The 20,860-nt window shown below is 38.3% G+C and overlaps 1 protein-coding gene across 1 annotated transcript in view; it reads right to left on the bottom strand.

Annotated features, from left to right (window-relative positions):
• Positions 1–119: 119 nt before the first annotated feature.
• Positions 120–20,860, bottom strand: part of rttn (rotatin) — a 62,648-nt gene continuing 41,907 nt past the window's right edge. Inside the window, exons 39-49 of the mRNA XM_034298235.2 lie at positions 20,203–20,340; positions 15,469–15,656; positions 13,189–13,294; positions 10,804–10,901; positions 9,600–9,677; positions 8,441–8,567; positions 3,348–3,538; positions 2,099–2,381; positions 1,511–1,614; positions 1,209–1,278; positions 120–375 (exon numbers count right to left, since the gene is read on the bottom strand). Of these exons, the coding sequence (XP_034154126.2) occupies positions 293–375; positions 1,209–1,278; positions 1,511–1,614; positions 2,099–2,381; positions 3,348–3,538; positions 8,441–8,567; positions 9,600–9,677; positions 10,804–10,901; positions 13,189–13,294; positions 15,469–15,656; positions 20,203–20,340 (1,466 nt within the window). The 3' untranslated portion in view covers positions 120–292. The remainder of the gene's footprint in view (positions 376–1,208; positions 1,279–1,510; positions 1,615–2,098; positions 2,382–3,347; positions 3,539–8,440; positions 8,568–9,599; positions 9,678–10,803; positions 10,902–13,188; positions 13,295–15,468; positions 15,657–20,202; positions 20,341–20,860) is intronic.

Here is a 20,860-nt window from a genome sequence, read left to right as displayed (position 1 = left end):
ATTTGGGAATTTCTTTTTTCCCTGTAAATGAAGACCTTGAGGAATGCAAACTTTTGCACTGAATAGTAGGATATCTTTCACATGTACTGGGAAGAATCTACACTCAAGCAGACTGGATAAACAGGTGAACTATAAAAAAATTTATTTCAGATTGCAGAAGCCATGATTTAAATAACATTAGTGTCAGGTGTCTTTAAATATGTTGAAATAAGAAACAACAAAATTGTAATATAAAATATTAATTCACATTTTCCATGACTTTTTGCACTAACATTCATTAAGACTATGGCACTTATGTGTTTAAAAGACGGCTGAGATGTTCAAGGCATTTCAGTAAATATATGTTTGTGTTCTCTTCTATTTTTGGTTCTGCACCTGTTAAATAAAGACATAAAGTGACATCAGTATATCAGTATATATCAAGCTGTTATCATAATAGCAATACAAACTGTTTATGAAACGCTTGAGTGAAAGTGAAGTCAGTGAAATATCCTCTTCACTGACATATATGTGTGGTGGTGTGGGAAAACCCATAGGATATCGCTGTGGCTGATTTCTTCAAAACAGCCAAAAATCTAGATTTGGCCAAACTGACCAGTAATATACTTATATAATACAGACATCTATACTTATTTATTTTACAAATGCACTGGTAAATGTGGTCAGTCTGCCTAAATAAGTCTAAAACCTGTTGATCTCCTGGCATTTTCACACACAACAGTCTCTAGAGTTGACAGAATTGAGTGCAAAGAGGAGAGAGGTCAGAGGAGAATGGCCAGATGGTTTGAGCTGACAAGAAGACTACGGTACTCAAATAATAATCCTCAAATAACCACTTTTTACATCCGTGGTGAACAGAAAAGCATCTCAGAATGCACAAGACATCAAACCTTGAGGCGGATGTGCTACAACAGCAGAAGACCACATCGCGTTCCAGTCCTGTCAGCCCAGAACAGGAATCTGAGACTATAGACTCACCAGAAGTGAGTCTCTAATTGAAGATTAGAGAAAGACCAGACGACTAGTAGAAAATGTGACAGGTTTTCCCAGGCCACCACACATATTTCAATAAAAAAAACAGTAACATACTCCAAACACATGGTTAATTGTTGGCTCTTAACTACTTGATCAGTACTGAAAACCTGATATTGAGTCAGTAAGAATAGTAAGAATGTATTTAAAAAACAGTTGTGTGTGTTAAGTCAAACCTTTCTTAGTGAGTGCGTATGCTCCGTCCACTTTCAGTCTGATGGAGGGACACTTCAGGGTCACCTTTGCCTTTGAAATGAAAATCAGATGTATTTAATAAGAAGAAACATTTTACCCATCATCAGTATAAGGAATTTCTGTTGATTTTTTTTTTTTAAGCTAAGACTGAGCTAAGTAGTTATTTAGGCATTTACACAAGTAACCACAGTGCAGTGAATTTGATCAGTGTCAATGTCGAAATTAAATTAGAGGTAAAGATGTGCATATTTTCTCACTTGTCAGTGAAATAGAGGATGAATACCTTCTGATAGTTGTGCAGTAAAGCCCACAGTGCTGAAGCTCCGAGAGCACGGACGTTTAATGAGCTGCTCTCCAAACATGACACGAGCAGCTCTACAGCTTTATCTGAGAAATTATGAGAATATCACTGTATATTAGGTTAAACATGTATAGAAGATTATCTCTCTATCTACACTGCTTATATAAGTACATGTAGAGGACTGATTAACTTCTTCAACTACAAGAATCTGGTAGAAATAAGTCAAAATTTATAAGTATCATGGGCTCTTCAATGCTGTCCAAGGCTTATTTTTTTAGAATTTTTTTTTTCTTAAGTTTAAACTACATTCATGGACATTTAGGTTTATTTTCACACTTTGGTTAACGGTTTCTTACATTACCCACAATGCCATTCGATTACCTGCTGACCAGTGGGAATTAGCTCGTGCTTCATCTCTATCTAAAGATAGTGATGTAGCAGCGTTTTAGTCTGTCCAGCTCTTTCAGTGTCTGAGAATTTCCCACCAAACATTGTATAACGAATGTTTAGTCACCCCAATTCGCTACTACTACACATTCAAAATGACTTCCACTGTCTCTCGGTTCCTACCACAGGCGAGGACTCGAGGTTTATTCGCTGAGCAGAAGCAGATGTTATGGAGGATGAGCAGTGCCGTGTGTTTTTTGTCTCCGTGTTTGCCCTGAGCCAAATCCGTCAACATCTCCAGAGCTCCCCGCATCTTCATGATCATCTGCTGACCGTCTTCCTCAAAAGAGATGTTCAGCAGCAGCTGGAGCCACTGAGAGAGAATCACTGCTGCTGTGCTGCTTTTACTGCTTTTACCGCTCACCCGAGGCATAGGGAGAGACAGGAAGTGCTGTAGGAAGTTGCTCTAAAAAGTGGGAGAGAAGGGTAACAAGATTTTGGGTGTCTGTTTATGTCATGCATGACATTTTAGGGTTATGATTATGAAGTGTATGTATGTTGGAGTCAACCCCAAAGTTCCAAGAATCCTAAATTTACTCACTGGAATTTTCCCTGTTTTTTAAACCGTATGTCTTATCTTGTTTCGAGATTTCTTATATTCTCTAGATCCTGTTTCTAGGGTTCTGGGTATTCGTATTGAATTTTCTAGGACTCCACAAAGTGTTCCTTTCTTTGTAATTTTAAAAATAACCCTATATTTTCAGTGCCCTATATTCACTGAGCTTTGTGTTTTCTCACTGCATTATTAAAGAAACAACATTACTTAGTTTGAGCCCCATGTTGCCTCAATTCTCAAAATGAAAAATAGACTAACATTCATATCTTTTAGATTTACAAACCCACGTTAAATGATCGATAATTAATAGATGGAATTTAAATATTTATTATCATTTTTGGTGATCAAAACAACACAGAGGTACATAGAGGAGAGGGAATATCAGGACCTGGAATGATGGATACACTCCTCTTGTAAAACGGCAACTTATGATTCCTAACCGAACCTGGAGATGGACTTCACATAAATCTAGGTTCAAAGGAAGCCGCAGAACTCTAAATAATTCCTGAATTTAAATAATTTAAGACCAGCAGGAGGTGTGTCCTTATTATGGAGCACTCAGCCTTTCAACACAATTATGGGACTGTGTTGTCTTAAAAGTAGACACACAACTGAGCCTTCAAATCTGCCCAAAATAAGGACACTTAGAAGACAGCTCTCCTTAAAGTCCCTTACTAATGGCACAGATTTTAACATAAAAGAACAAATCCTGTCTGAAAATACAGCTTCCTCCTACATGGAACCCATCGTTTCACGGTATATTACACTAAAATTGTGCAGGGTGCAAACTTATATTTACTATAACATGCATTGTACCTTCTGTAGGAGGCCTCTGCAGTCTCTGGAGATAGACAAATTAGCGAGCAGAGAGAAAGAAAGAGCATGGATGCTGTTATTATCAGGAGGAACCTGCGACGCCAACTTCATCACTGCATGCATCAGAGAGTTCGTCACAGGATTTCTAGGTAAAGCAGCGTGAGCTGAACTACCACATACAGCACTGCAAGCTAAGAGAGACACAGATGAGAGACGAAACATGAATAAACAGCACAGACAATAGTCGTGACTATTTCTATTAAAAAAAAAAAATCTGTAAAGAATAAAACACTTGGGGTGTGTTGTTATAGAAAAATAATCAGTGACTGGGTGGTGTCATAAAGTGTTTTATTTCTCTTATACCACAGCAATTTTCCAATGATAATTTTTAATTTATTAAAGACTATCAAGACTATTTCATCTGTTTATAGAGACATGAAATGTCAGGGATGGTCTGTGAAACAAGTTAGCTCATATAATCAATTTCATTATAACAGCAATAAACATTCGTTCACTCACTTTCACTGAGATTTAAACTGACAGAAAAAATGCAGCTTGTTACTGAGAAACCGCAAAACCCAACATCCTCAGTTTTGTTCCTGTTGCTAAAAAAACCCTAAAGTAAGTTTTACCTCTGATTGTTCCCAATATGAAACAAACATCTCCTTACAAAAAGCTTCAGCAAATTAACGATCATCTGATCTTCTTTGTTATATCGTGTTTATATTTCTTTGTTATATTATTTAATCCTTTATTACTATTCTTAGATTATGTGGACTGTGTGCCATAGAAGTCCTTTGAAAGAGCTGTTACTCATTCATTACATACTAAAAAAATGTTGCTACTAGACAGTTCCATTGATTTGCTTGCCTTTCTAGATGTCATGCAATTGTCGGGCAGCATGCTGGCTGCCGCATTTAGCTCCACGGTGTTATTATTGCACCTAGTGGTGAAAAATGAGAACCGCAATAAGCACTACTAAAAGCCCACTGGGGCAGGAATCACGCAGTGATCCTGACCCCTTCTGCTCCTCCTCGCTGCCTGACCCATCCTGATGCCCCTTCTGCTCCTCCTCGCTGCCTGACCCATCCTGATGCCCCTTCTGCTCCTCCTCGCTGCCTGACCCATCCTGATGCCCCTTCTGCTCCTCCTCGCTGCCTGACCCATCCTGATGCCCCTTCTACTCCTCCTCGCCGCTTGACCCATCCTGATGCCCCTTCTGCTCCTCCTCGCTGCCTGACCCATCCTGATGCCCCTTCTACTCCTCCTCGCCGCTTGACCCATCCTGATGCCCCTTCTGCTCCTCCTCGCTGCTTGACCCATCCTGATGCCCCTTCTGCTCCTCCTCGCTGCTTGACCCATCCTGATGCCCCTTCTGCTCCTCCTCGCTGCCTGACCCATCCTGATGCCCTACTTCTGGTTGGAGTTCTCATTGGTTGAGAAGAACCATTTGGTTTGCTGGGCATGGTGCCACCTGGGGGCTGTGGAGATGGCATGGGGATCACATATAGGGAGCTGTACTGTAATGGCTTGGGACTGCGATTGCTGTAGTGGCTTTGGGGCTGCGGTTGCCATGAGCACCTTCGCACTCAGGACTCCATCAGTGGACAGCAGACGGATTTTAACCAACGGGACTTCTTGCAAAAACTGTGATGAATTTATTGGTTGCACAGTTGCACTATTTGTCCATATAGTACACACTAATAGAAGGGATTTATTTATAATTGCACTATCCGTTGCACCCAGATGAGGATGGGTTCCCTTTTGAGCCTGGTTCCTCTCAAGGTTTCTTCCTCATGTCATCTCAGGGAGTTTTTCCTTGCCACCGTCGCCTCTGGCTTGCTCATTAGGGATAAATTCACAGGGATAAATTCACAGTGATAAATTCACAGTGATAAATTCACATATTTACAATATATTTTTTTTGTGAATCCATTTATTTCGGTAAAGCTGCTTTGTGACAATGTCCATTGTTAAAAGCGCTATACAAATAAAATGAAATTGAATTGAATTGAATGCAGCCCCATGCTCGGGGGAGGAGCAGTGGACAGGATGGCTGATGACAGCGTTGCTAGGGTTGCAGATTTATACCACATTGGACTAGTTTAAAACACTACGCTGCTGCCAAGATTTGTTACAATGAAGTGAAACCTCCCGTTCACACCTATGCTATAAAGACAGATAAGAGTTGTTCATCACAGGCTTTTTCTCTGTATGATGAATGTGTGGTTTCAACAACAGAAGTAGCTGAGATTGAACGTGACAGGTTGAATTAAATAAGTAGCGAAGAATTGCACTAAAAGCGAGCTGAAGGACATGCAATCTGCACTGCCCCTTATAATAATAATAATAATAATAATAATAATAATAATTATACCAAATAATTTTAAATGATTAAAACGAGCAAAGTGAGTTCAATACAGATATTCTGTATGTCTAACACCTTCTACCACTTCACCTAACATCTTCAGCTAACGTCGCCTTCACCTAACTGAGCTCTCTAAGTGTAGTGTAGTATGTTATCAAACACACCTCAGAATAAAAGAAAGAAAGTAAAGAGCTGCATCACAGGTGTGAAGCCACATCCTGTTTTGTTCCATGAGCTCAAGCATCATTGTCACACTCACGGCAAAAAAAAAAAAAGAAAGAAAAAAAAAAAGAGTACGTAACTGTTTTTCCTTGGTAAAGTCCGAGGCAATATCTTGATAAAAATAGCATCACATGCCATTTACTCTTATCATGCAACTAAAAATTTCAAGTTTGATAGAAGAACAATGTAGTAGAGCTATATTTAAATGACCAAATTACCCAAACTATGCTTCTAGAGTGGGGTTACTGAGGGCTTTTTCACTCCAGTGGCTTCTTATGCAGCCTACACAGGACTAGGTTAGCTAATTGTAATCATGTTTTTTTTCCCCCTAAATGTAACAAATATTTGGCAACTTGGGAAAACCTTTTACACTGTAAAACTGGAATTTTCTGTTATATAGTTCAACTCCACAAAACTACAGACTGAACTGAAACATGTTTCCCTTTCACATAAATTTCAACCAGAAATAAAGTTTTAGCATTTCAAACTCACAGGCATTTTAACAGGTGGTATCTGATTATAAATATATTACCCTTTTAATATATGAAGATATCCAACGACTTAAAGTGTTTTTACTGCTGTGTTTGTTAAACTGTGTTTATTTAACATGATCTTTGGAGGAAGTAAACAAAAAGATTTCTACTTTGTTTGGTGAAATATATTTACGACCGCCACATACATCCGTAATTCATTTAATTCAAAGTTCAGAGTCTCTTTTCAATCCTTCTTTCTGGAATAGACCTCTGAAACAGCATGCCATACAATGTTAATCAAGATAAATACTGCTTATACCACGGCGCTGTTGAATTCTCAAATCTGATTGGTCAAAAAGTGCTGATTAATTTTTGATAACAGCATGGCTCTGAAAGTAGATTTGGCTGTAATTCAAAAGAAGGTTTATACTAGAGATCTCACGATACCGCTATTTTCCCTGATATTGACGCTGAAACCTTGATTGTTAGCCGATACTGATATCCATCTGATATTTATTTCTTTAAAAACTACTAAGCTTTAAAATTGTGTTCTAGCTGAAGCACTTCACAGTTAAACTCTTTTACACAAAAATTACTTACACTGTAAATGTAATAAATATAATAAAGTATGAAGTATAAATATAATAAAATCAATCCTAACAAGAGAAAAAACAGTCGACTCTTTTGGAAAGGTAAACATTTCCAACTCCGAAAATAAATTTCTTTTCTAAATCCAATTCCAATATTTGCGTTTTGTTACAGGAGCCGATATCTCTCATGTTTTCTCCTATAACCTTTCCACCATTTTTTGCTGGTACCGGTCCGCTACCAATACTGGGTACTCAGATTGGTTCCATCTCTAATTTATACTAATAAGTTAGTGTTTCTATAGTAACAACTCATTCACAGGGACTTGAATGCTAAAAAAATCTGTTGTTATTTAGCAAAGAAGAAGATGCAGTCATTAATATGCCGAAGCTTTCTGTAAGGAGATGTTTATTCTAATGTTCATGTAACAGGCAGTGAGTTTTCCACAACAGGAAAGTTCAGGACAGAGAACGTTGAGCTTTCCAGTTTCATGGTAACGTGGTGGTTTTTTTTGTCTTATTAACTTCAAGAGAAAGAAAGTTGACAGGTTGGAGATTGTTCACAGCGGCTATAATGTCAGTGATAACAGGAACTAACTTGTCTCACAGACGTACAACATTAAAACTAAACGGCTAAAAACAAAAGCACGAGGTGTTCATTGAAAAAATACAAAATTGTTCGCAATTCCTGTGGTATAAGAGGAATAAAACACATTGGGGCATGCTGCTAACAGTAATCCCATTGTGGATTGCTATAAGAGCACGTTTTTTAATTCCTTAATTATATAACAGGAGCTTTTAATACCTGTTTGTCAATGTTTTAATTTGCATTAGAAACCCCTTGATGACAATAGGTACCCACTACTACCCACACTACTACCCACACTACTACCCACACTCTATCTAACCTCAGCATTCATCACATCTGAAACACTCCACTCAGACCAACAGAGTCTCTGTTGTAGCCTCTAAGCTTATGTCAGTTATTTACGCTGAACACAGAAGCTCTTACAGTACTGAGTGATGACTGATCACTGGTGCGGAGAGCTACGCACACACTGCGTTAGCATTCTAACTCAATTCTATATTCTTTCTTATTAGCTCTGAAATGTGTACTCCCTAGCAATGTTATGACTGCCTAGGATTTTGAAATCCACAATCTAGCTTCTCTTCATCTCAGTTAGTCTTGATATAAAGCATCAGAGACTTTTCCATGATCTGGACTCTTTCCGATGACATGTAGCTCCAGCTCCAGGGATGTGCTGTTATAGGAAAAGAATCAACTTTGGGATGGTAACAGTAACTCCGGCTACATGGCGCCACCCTACATGTCACTGATTATTTTCCTACACTTTGCATATATTTTTCTGACATTTCAAGGCTGGGTGTGACTCACACATTGTGATCGGCATGACAGATTTTCTTTTAAGGTTTGTGCCTCACCTGCAGCGCAGTTGGCTGTGTATACGCAGAGCAGTTCTAATGCTGCGATCGTGCCAGAGTCATTCAGAAGGAGCCACGGCCAAAGAGACAACAAGACAGAGGAGAGTTTTAAATCCGTTGCTACTTCCTGGGAGGAAATACAAGATATGAACACTCAGTTACACATTTTTACTAAATTACAATTATGTTTAATAATGCAAAGCATTTTAAGCTGCATGTTGAACATTTTTAAGAAAAAAGTAATTGTTGTATGCATTTCCTTCACTTTGTTTTGTCATTTGTGTAACTGTATTTTGCTTTTAATCATTTGCGTAGTTGTAGTTTATACAAATGTTTAAAAAAAAAAAAAAAAAAAAAAAATCTATGTGCCTAATCCAGGGTAATAATGCATGTAAATTTGAAAATGCATCTTTTTACATCTTATATTTAATCTTAGCTTTCTTTTTGTTTGTTTCATAAATGTTGATGTAGGATTGTCACATGATTTCCACAATTCCACGATGGCAGAACTGACTGAATTGCTGTTTTCTGTATTATGGATTTAAATTTCATGTTTGACAGCTTTGTATAGTGTACAAGCAACACTGGGATGTGCACTGAGGAAAAAAAAAAAACATGCTGAGCATATGTATCATTTTCATGTTTCATTGTGGACTTCTGAGAACTTTTCGGAAACCAAACGTGTGTGCCATAAACGTTTTATGTGGCCAAAACATAAAAACAAAAAATTGCCCAATGTAGTATGGCCAAGGCCTAAGACTTGTGGTTAACCTCTACACTTATCATACACTACACTCTTGCCTACACATTTACAATCCTCCTGCCATAAAAGTAATTTCCAAATCAATAGGGCTAGCACAAATGAAAGGTATATATACCTTTTAACATATAGCATACCAATCACAGTAGTTTGATACTTATACCATTGTTCCAATGAGATTTTCTTGGTACAATCTGCATTATTAATTTTTAGGTGTGTAGCAGTTTTAGCATACTCTTTGACTGTTTTGATCACTGCTATATAATACAAATGACTGCATACTGATTTAATAGTTACCAAAAATACAAACAAAAGCACAAGGACACTGTGACCAAAAGATCCACTTCAAGTTAGTTAAAAAATCTCTATAAGACATAAATATTTAAAGCGGTTACATACTTTACACTCTTTATGTTGATACAGACAATTCCTCAGGATCTCCAGCACCATCCTGAGCTCCTTCATGCTGTTCTCGTCCTGTGTACCAACAAACAACAATCAAAATCACTGACTATAAAACCTGACAAAGATGACAACTGTCACAAAAGTGCTGCTGCCGGAAAACAGATTTTCAAGTAACATTTAGATCCGTGTAAGAAACAGCGCAAGTGCGTGTACTAAATATGAAATAAATGTGTAAAGTATTACAAAGTATAACATGTTACATGTGCTTAACTGCCGCATAACTTGTAAAGATGATGAACAACTTAAAAAAAAACAAAACAAAACAAAAATACACACACACTCAGAGGAAAGCGATATCCGCTCTCTTCTGCATACATGAGCTCACAGATGCCCATGAATGTCTAGTGCCACTGTGATTGACAGGGGAATAAGAGTATGCCCCTCCCACCCAGAGAGTACGGCCAGTTTTGCTCTCTTGGAACTTGGACCGATGACTGTGGCATAGTCGAGATTCAAACTCACAATCACTACTTTTTTGTTTACACACTTTTCCCCCAACCCATTTATGTGGAGCTTCCACCATACAAGTGTGTAAATTAATACTGTAGACATGATAATGTATTAATATAAACTTGATTTGCCTTGCGGCTTGAACTATTCAATTCAATTTTATTTGTATAGTGCTTTTAACAATGTAAATTGTCACAAAGCAGCTTTACAGAAATAAATGGATTCACAAAAAAAATATTGTAAATATGTGAATTTATCCCTATTGCAACTACTGTCAGAGCTGCTGTTATAGAAATTTAATCAACATACTTTGACCAATAAGATTCGATAATTCAACAGAGCTGTTGTATAACATTATTGGAACACTCAAAATATCTTTCCTTTTCCTTGTTTTGTTTTGTACTGGCAGATTGAATGCAGATAGCATGTGATCTGTAGATTACATTTATACATTTATTACATTTCTAAAGATTAACTAAAAAAGGAAACTTTTGTATGCAGTGTGAAACTGTACTACACAAACTATATACAGCACTTGAGAAAATGTGGAAACTTGTGCTAACCCACAAGTGAAATCACACCATGTGAAGTGGCAAACTATCAATATGGATTTTACCACCTACACACACTTGCAGACACACCTTTCATATTTAACACACACGCATACACACAGTGGAGATCTGGTTACCTTCTTCCTGTGTGTGGTTTTGCCTGGTCTTACAGACTCCAGGTGAAGCTGAGAGTGGATCTGCTTGATCTGTTCCACACAGCTGTCGATAAGACCCGCTGGAGACAAAGCAAAAGAAAGGATCAGACAGTAACATATTGTTAGCAAGGTAACTGCAGTCTAGATTAAGCATAGTAATGTGTGATGTTCATTTTCACGCCCCAAGTGAAGCATTTCCTCACAGGACATGAAGTCAGAGTTGTAAACTTCATGCAGTTTTAGACTATATACTAAACATGATGAGGACTCGAAGTAAAAATCTGAAGGAATAGTTGCAGGAACCTATTTTTCCACCCATTTACATTTACATTTACATTTATGGCATTTGGCAGACGCCCTTATCCAGAGCGACTTACAATAGTGCTTTGAAGTCTATCAAAAATACATTCTGATATTGGCTCGCTAGGTCACAAACTAGGAATACCATCAGTCCAAAACTCTGATGGGGAGGTGATTTTTTTTTTTTTTTTTTTTTTATTTATTTTTTTTGTGAAAGTGCTACTTTAAGTATTTTATGAAGAGGTAAGTCTTTAGACATCGTTTGAAGACTGCCAGTGACTCAGCTGTTCGGACATCTAGGGGAAGTTCGTTCCACCGCCTTGGTGCCAGAACAGAGAAGAGTCTCGATGCATGCCTTCCTTGTACTCTGAGAGATGGTGGGACCAGTCGAGCTAACTAGAGTTAACTAGAGACTTCAGAGTATTCTATAGCCAGAAATGTACAGTCCTCTGAAGGTAAGGAGGCAGTTTAATGACGTATGGCAAGACACTACAGGTAGAAATGACTGTTTTGGTGACGTCAATCATTTCTCAGATTTTTAGATAAATCGACTGCCTTCTCTTAAGAGTCTTTAGACTGTAATAATAAAAATATATCAAATCTCCACAGAAAAATGTTTATTTCACTGTTTTGGCCACTCGCAACCATTCCATTATTTAAAGCTCTGCTCACTGCATCCCTGAAAACCTTGTTTCCTGATATTAATGCCAATATATGTATCATTAGGATTTTTTTTTTATAAACCACTCTTTCTACAGTGGAAACCCATTAAACCACATTGTAGTTTTAAAATGACTTTTCTCAAAATCAATTCTAGATAACCTGCATTCTACTAAGAAAAGATATTACAGAGATATTACAAATTTTATTTAGAACAGTGCATGGTATTTCCTTGACTGAATAAAGAAACAAAGAACTGATATTGCAGCCAACAGTTCTCAAAGTCTTGCTCTCGAGAGTGTCTTGAAATAATAAACATAATATGTATCAAATTAATAAATAAATATTTCAGCTCTAACATCATTCAAAGACATTTTTGGTTTTATGAAGTATGCATATTCAATTAGATGATGCCTCATTTGTATAGATAAATTTATATTTCTGAAAAGGTCCCAAACCTAAAGGTATTTGTAAGAATATTAGTACACATTAGTCTGGCAAATACAGATCGTGACAACTATTGTTTGAAAAAATGACTGTTTTACCTTATTTAAAATAAGATCTTGTGGAACTTTCACTCAAACAGTCTCTAGGGTTTACACAGAAAGGTGCGAAAAACAAAAAACATCCAGTGAGCGGCAGTTCCACGGGTGGAAACGCCTTGTTGGTGAGAGAGGTCAGAGGAGAATGGCCAGACTGTTCTGAGCTGACAAAATGGCTACAGTAACTCATATAACAACTCTTCACAAACGTGGTGAGCAGAAAAGCAGGTCAAAACACACAACACATTGAACGCTGAGAGGTATATGGTTTAAACCAGTTTTAATCTGTCAATCAAACATTTAAAAAGTCTACTACAATTAATAAAACATGTTTATATGAGTAAATCCTTTCTCATTTGAGAGTACAGAAGATTTACTGAACATATCAATGGAAAATTCCAGTCATTCCACTCGAAAATCTCATCACATTTAACTGGTGAGTACTGCTGTGTGTTCCAGTTTAAGAGTCTGTCATGTTCCAATATGCAAATAAAGGCCATGAAACACAGATTCTACCAGGGAAAGGGGAGGAGTGTGTAGGCTTGGGGACGTTTCAGTTTGCATTTTCATTAAATCTGGATTTCTTGATAAGAGCGGAAGTGTAGGCGCTTCGGTGAGGTTTTTTCTCTTGTCTAATGGCTTTTTTTGTCAAGCCAGCACATCAAGCAACAACTTATTCAATAGAAGTCTTCAAAACAAGTTCCCACTGAACTATTTTGTGCTCTATACTAGAATGAACAAATGATGGCTAGTGAACTGGACAGATTTTAATCAATATGAGAGCCATTTTAGATTTGTGTAGTTTCAAGTTATAGTTAATAGTCTTGTTATACATGCTTCATAAATCAACAGGATATTTCCTCACCTTTGCAGGCGTAACTTTGAGCGCTGGAGCTGCAGGCAAGGAGAGGCATGAGGACTTTAGCTGTGACCTTCTTAAGAGGGTCCTGGAACTGAGTCTTATCATATCGCTGTGAGATGAAATAGAACGGAAAGTTTTGTGACATTTAACAACTGCCTTTCCACTGGAGATCAATCAAAGCTTGAAGAGGAAGGTGTTTTGCAATCACAGTTTATGTAACATGGCAAGGAAACATTACAATATCTGTAGCATGCAAAAGCGTGAGTGCACTACCAAGAACACTGATAGATTTATATTTCTTATATTTCCATCATTCTTTAGATGGCTGAAAATAGGAACATGATGTGAAGCAGCACTCTGACAGGAGCTTAGTGTCCATGCTCATCATCACCCCAGCTCACTATGCAGGCTTGAATTTAAGATTTCTAGATCATTAAAGCCTGTCCTCATTCAAATGCAGAAGTTCTGCTTTTAATAGCAACAGTAATGAAACAATGAGAACAAAGGAAGCAGTTCAAGAGTTCTCTGCATTGATGATTGAGACCTTTGTATATGCTCCATAGGAAACTTTCTTGTGTAGGCGTTTGGTTAATATGAGTGCAGGAAACTGATAAAAATCTAAACATACTGAGTGTTTTAAAGTGATTTAGACCCGACATACCGGATATGTATACTGTGACAGTTCCAGATTCCAGATTAAAAACCAACAACATCCGGCCAATCAGGACAAGAAGGCGTCTCAAGGAAATGTTTTTTTTAATCCGATGCCCGCCCACTCCAGAAGGAATTGTGACCAATCCCACCTGCTCCCTCAGTTATTGTTTGTACCTGCCTACAATATTTTAACAAACTTAGTTGGTTCTGTTTGCCAAAAATAATAATATAGTAATTTAAACAACCTTAATAATAACCTTGATCAGGACAAAGTAGTTACTCAAGATGAATGCAAGCAGTAAATGCGTCAAACCATATATGCTCACCTATAAGAAGGTAAAAACTAAAAAGTCAAGTTTCATGTCATAAATACATTATTTACTTGCCACTGAGTATGTGTGAGAAGTAGTATAGCATAGTATATATAAAAGTATAGCTTAAAAACACAGAAGATGAAGTAATTACGGATCAAAAATTCAGGATCAATTGACAGTCGCCGACTACGCCCACAGCAGAGCGGTCATGTAGTGTGAACAGCTCAGCAACGTAAATATTTCTGTCTGCGGGCGACCACAGAGGCTTTGATATTATCAAGCGTCTTTGATTTTCTTGGTGATGAATCACGTATTGTGAACCCCTCTGTGAATACAGTGATGAGAAACAGCCCATAAGAGTCTGAGAGGAAATGAAATTCATCTGCTGTCCTGCGCAGCAGATCCCTGAACCCAGTTTATCATTCAGCTAATATTGTGTGGAAGGTGAGGACAAAATTTAAGCACAGTAATAATGCTTCTGTAAGAAATTAGCAGGTCATACCCAAATACTTGTTAGGAACAACAAAAACAAATACAAAACACAACATGATTCCTGGCAGTGCACAGTATTAAAATTGCTACTTTTTTTTGCACTGTACATTGTAAAAACTGTAAGTTTTTTCTTGTTTCCACATCAAATTTAACAAAATCACAAGGTCATATAATAGACCGTTCTTCCTTTTATTTTCATGAGAAAGCAGGATTTGGGGATCAGGCGCACTACGACAGGGATCTCCCCAGGTGAAAGATATATAGTACATTCACCTTGTCCACCAATTCAGGAGTTCTAGGTTAGGCAGCTTGTGTGCATAGGTTTTGTGGGCGCGGTTTTGGGGGGAAATATGAAGGGAGGGGCTGCATTTGTTAATAGCTATCTACAGTTAACTTCCATCATAAACACTGACCATACCTTTAATTGTGTTTCAATAGTTACTCACATCTAATATTGAGTCCAAAAGTAAGTCGTGAAGTAGTAAGTCTTGTCTTTTATTCATGAAGACATTTCCTAAGGACATCAGTTCTTGTAAAGTGGTGGTAAAATGCTCATGACACCAGTGTAAATGGTTAATAAGTGGTGTTTATAGACCTTCCCTTGACTCTTTTAATTCTCTGACACACCAGTTCTCTGGGCGGAATGTGCTCTTGGTTAGTTTACCTCCTCTATGTGCTAGGTGTTATTTTACCTACTGCTGTCAATCAATTAGAACACACTTAGTCTTGTTGGAGAAATATATGTTCTCAAAGCTGTATCAGTGATGGTTGTTAAACCAGAATCATTTCTTGCACTTTATTCCAGTCTACAGCTCAGCTTTACCTCCAGCAGTAATTCACACAGTTTCTCCCCGGATTCGGAATTCAGAGCAGCAGTTAGAGAAGCTGATTTCTCTTCACTCGTCCCTCGCTTCTTTGCCTCTTCAGAAAACAACACACACAGGAACTGCGCAGACACGTTGTAGAGCGATGAATCCGAACCGCACTGGTCCACACACGTACGGATGGTGTCTAAAGAAAAGAAAACACAACGATTGAAAATAAGGAGAGTAAGAGCAGGCTAGTATAGCTGGGCTGCAGTCAGTAATCAGATTATCGACAAGCTGTTTTCATCACCGTAATCAAAGGTGTAGGAGTAAATTGGAAACTGCAGAGACATATTAATCCTAGATTGGTCAGGGTTGGTATTGAAGGGAAAATTAAGATCAACAGGACAATAAATGCTGTCAAAAGCAACAGAATTGTGAGTCTAAGAGCCCTTATTCATAAAACATAAAGCTATAATGGACTTTCAGTACTACAGTAATTCATCTGGTACAGTGCATAGACACTTAGTAGTCACACTGCAGCTGTAGGTGTAACTATACCAGCAATATACATATAAAGTTGGGTCACACTACACTGTGTGTTCATCGTAACAACAACACCACCACCACTACTAATGTAATCCATTCCAAGTCAATTTTCCCAGGTTTCCTGATCTAAACGCATTCCAGTGCTTCTGCTCAGAATAAAACATGGATGCTCAGAGCATGGTCATATTTGTTTTTCAAGATCTATATGAATTCTATCTGTATGATTAGCAAAGAGAAACAAGGTGCATCAACTGTCTTGTTCATATTTGCTCATAGAAAGGGTCTTACAGTGTTAGTAAAATTGGGCTGAAATCAACAGAATTATGTTACAATTATGTTACAAATCTAAACTTACAATACAGAGAAAAGGTACTGTTACTTTTACTGTTGACTTTGTGCGCTGTCATTTTGTTACACCCTCAGGTTTGTTTATGTCAGAGAATGTCCGTTCCAAATGGGAGTTGAATTCCTAGTTGTCAGTTTGGGGTGGTTTTCTCAGCTCCATTCACGGAGTGATGGTAAATGAACATGGCTGCTAGTATGAGCAGTGAAAACAGGAGCTTTAAATGAGTTACACTGTACTGTATATACAAGTACTTGCTTTTAATCAATCAACATTATATATATATATATTGTTAAATCTAAAACATTGACTACACTCATCACAGTTAGCTGGCTAGCATGATGCTTACAAAAGACGAACATGGAGGCATTCATTTTTTCCATTTTGTCTGTCAAATATGCCAAGGTGGAAGATGCCGTAATTAAGGCTTAGAGGTGAGTTGAATGCAGCAATCTATTTTACATGTACTTCTTCATGTGACTTTTCAAACCCATACCAATTCCATATCTTCAAAGTGATATTTCCACCTTTTTTATTTACTTATTTTCTGTCTAAGTGTGCTGTTGGGGCAGAGCAGGCTGTAGGAGGCATTTATCAAGTTAAGAAGGCTGTGTTTTTGCTTCATATTGCTTTAAAAGTTTAAATAACATTTACAGATTTTTTTTTTTAATTCAATAATGTAGATATTTAATATGTACACTCACTGTCCACTTTATTAGGAACACCTGTACATTTATGCAGTTATCTAAACAGCCAATCATGTAGCAGCAGTGCAATGCAAAAAATCATGCAGATACAGGTCAAGAGCTTCCGTTAGTGTTCACATCAAACACCAAAACTGGGAAAAAGTGTGACTTCTGTGACTTTGATCATGGCATGGTTGTTGGTACCAGAAGGGCTGGTTTGAGTATTTCATAAACTGCTGATCTACTGGGAATTTCACACACAACAGTCTCTAGAGTTTACACAGAATGGTGAGAAAAACAAAAAAACATTGAGTAAGCGACAGTTCTGCGGGTGGAAACTCCTTATTGATAAGAGAGGTCAGAGGAAAATAGCTAGATTGGTTCCAGCTGCCAGGAAGGATATAGTAACTCATATAATCACTCTTTATAACCACAGTGAGCAGAAAAGCATCTCAGCATGCACAAAACTTCGAACCTTGAGGTGGATGGGCTACAACAGCAGAAGACCACATTGGGTCCCACTCCTGACAATCAAGAACAGGAATCTGAGGCTATCATGGGCGCAGTCTCACCCAAACTGAAAAAAAAAAAAAAATCACCCGTTCTTTTACTAGTCTTCAACTGTGGAGTTTGGGTGAGTCTGTGAGTCTGTGAGCCGTCATTCTGATGTTTGATGTGAACATTAACTGAAGCTCTTGACCTGTATCTGCACGATTTTATGCATTATGCTGCTGCCACATGATTGGCTGATTGGATAACTGCATAAATAAGCAGGTGTACAGGTGTTCCTAATAAAGCGACTAGTGAGTGTATGGAAACATTTATGTAAACAACAGTCTCGATTAGAACATTATTTGATAGAACAATTATTTATAGAACAAAGAACAATCAATTATTTGAATTAACTGAATTGATTGTGAAAATCACCCAGCACTAATACACATATTGAGTATATACAGGAAAAGATGAAACCATAGTTATAGATTTTTCTTTTATTTTTCATGAACTAATTGCAAGGAACCAAAAGTGGAGAAATGGAAAAAAAAAGGTGTATCACAAGCAGCATATGAATTATCGCGCCGGTTGTTTGGATCTGTCGCTTTACTGCCTACCTAATTTGCATAAAGTTGAGAAAATCTTGAGAACTTCTTAATGTAGATGTGTAACTATGAGATAAAAAGTATGATGCGTTCTTTAATAAATGAAAGAAGTTTAATCATGTGGTATAAGAGCAATAAAACATTTCAGGACGTGGGGTTAGAGGAGAATGATCAACTCTGGAGTGGTAACAGAAACTCCGCCTTGCATTGGCCCGTATCACACCACCATGCTGATTATTTTCCTGAAACAGCATGCCCCTGAGTGTTTTATTCTTTACATATTCAGTGCTTATGCATTTGTTATGCACATGAAGTGATTATGTAGAGTTCAGTGTTGCACCATGACACCAAACTAATCTGAATCTTTCATAACTGGTGTTATGAATCTACTCGTATTTAGAGCGTGACGCGAACATTCGCACGTTTTTTTTTTTTTTTTTTTTTTTTTTTTTGCAGTTGTCTGACGGTGAAAAAGAAATAACGAGCTGTAAAGTCGGAGGAGCGCTGGAGGCGATGCAGTGAGTGTTCAGCCCACCCACCTGCTCCACGACTATCAAACATCCATCAGAATTAAAATCTCTCCTTCATTCTCCATCTTTTCCCATCCCTCCATCCCAATCTGTCACAAACAGCAGGAGCACAACCCACCCAGAGATAACAAGCTGTCTCTCTTCCTTTCTTTCCTCTCCTGCTTCCCCGTTCCTGTCACTCGTTCAGCTCTCGTCCCTCGCTCCATGCCCTCTCTCTCATCACTTCATCCTCCCTTCCTGAGCCCCACGGCTCTCTTCGTGTCATTCTTTATCCCTCTCATCACTCTTCTCACTTCCTGTCTCCGGAATTTTCTCTCTCTTCCTGCAGCCGTCTTCTTTCCCGCCTTCATCACTTCGTCGCTTGTTCCTTCCTTATCATCTTTTTATACCTCGTACCAATGAGCCTCTCCAGTTTTTCCTCTCCTCTTACATATCAGTCGTTCATGCCTCATTGTTTCTTATGTTCTGCACCATTACTTTCCTATATATTGTATGTCACTCATAACTTCATAACTCATCCCTCGTTTCCTTCTCTCTTCTCTCTCATCACTCTCCTTTGTTTCAGTCCAAAGCTGCATCCTTTCTTTTCTTTTCGCATCATTTTTACTCTTACTCATCCATTATCCCTTGTTCCTTCTTTCTTTTTCCTTTCTTCTCTTTTTTACCTCAGTATTTCTTTCGCTTCCTGTTCTACCTCTTTTCTTCTTTCTTCTTTCCTGTATCCTTTCTTTGGTCTGTACCCAAATTCTCCCTTCTTTCATGCCACTATTTTTTCCTCTCACTAATTATTTCTCTCTCTTTTCTCTTTCTTCTTTACACTATGCCTAGATAGCCTTTCCTGTTTCCCCTCCTCTTTCATCCCTCACTATCTTTCATCCCTCTCACTATCTTTCCTTCATCCCTCTTGCTTTCTGCATCCTTTCTTTCCCCTCTTGTTTATCCCCCATAATCATTTCCACTGTTCACCACTCTGTCCTTTCTTTTCTTCCATGTCACTTGTTCATCCCATCCCTACTTCCATCCTTTAATCACTCTTCTTTCTTCAGCACCTTCACATTTTTCCTCTGTTCTTCCTCCTCCTTTCTTTCCTCTGTACTCATTCTTCATCCTGTTTCCTTCCTTTAAAAAAAAAAATCTCTCCTCTCTTTATCCCAGAATTGAATCTCTTGTTCATGCTTCACTTGTCCTTCATCCCTTGTTTCCTCCTCTCTTTCACCATCACCTCCATCTGCACCTGCAGAACTGCATCCCGCTTTTCATCATTCCTTCATGTGCATCTCCTTCATCACTCATCCCTTGTATCACTCTATCCCCCGTTCTGCACCCTAGACCTGTTTCTCTCTCCTCCAGCATCCTTTCTTCCCTCTTCCACTTTATCGTCATCCCTTGTTCCATTCCTCCTTTCCTCACTCCCCCCCTTCCTACACCCCACAGTAGTCTCTTCTCTCCTGCATCCTTTCTTTTCTCTATCCCTCGCTCCCTCCCCTCATTAATCACACATCACGTATCCTCACATCCCTCCTTTCTGCCTTTCTCTGCTCACCTGAGAAGCGCTGCCAGCGTTTCCCCAGAGTCCCGCGCACATGTGGGCCGCATGCCGCGTAGTTCCTGCGCAGCAGACTCGCCAGCAGCGTAAACACATCTGTCCAGGTGTGTAGCAATGCATTCTGGGTATGCACATCTGAGGACACACAGACAAACACTTATTCATCAAAGACTGAGAATTTGGGAGGCAAAAAAACAAAATAAATCCCTTTCTGATGCTTTAGCCATCAAATACAAAGTTCTTCTTTTAAACAAATTGCTCAACTAATTATTTTTGTTATTATTATTATTATTATTATCATCATCATCATCATCATCAAATAAGGCTAACAGGCATTACACACTTGGCTTTGCTGTGTAAGTCAAAGCAATTGACACTGTGCAAAAAAAACATATTCCCCACAATAAGGTAAAGAAGAAGAAGAAAAGAAGAAGAAGAAAGAACATTAAAGAGGTTGAAGGAGGATGAAGAAGAAAAAGAAGAAGGATGAGGATGATGACAGAAGAAGAAGAGGAGGAGGAAGAAGAAGAAGAAAAAGAAGAAAAAGAAGGAGGAGAAGGATGAATTTGACGTCAAAGGAAGACGAGGAGGAGGAGGATGAAAAAGACCTAGACAGAGGAAGAAGAAGAAGAAGAAGAAGAAGAAGAAGATGGAG

This window comes from Pangasianodon hypophthalmus, chromosome 22, assembly GCF_027358585.1.
Source record: "Pangasianodon hypophthalmus isolate fPanHyp1 chromosome 22, fPanHyp1.pri, whole genome shotgun sequence".
Lineage (NCBI taxonomy): Eukaryota > Metazoa > Chordata > Actinopteri > Siluriformes > Pangasiidae > Pangasianodon > Pangasianodon hypophthalmus.
The sequence above is the reverse complement of the archived record's forward strand: the minus strand, read 5'-3'. Positions and strand labels throughout refer to the sequence as shown.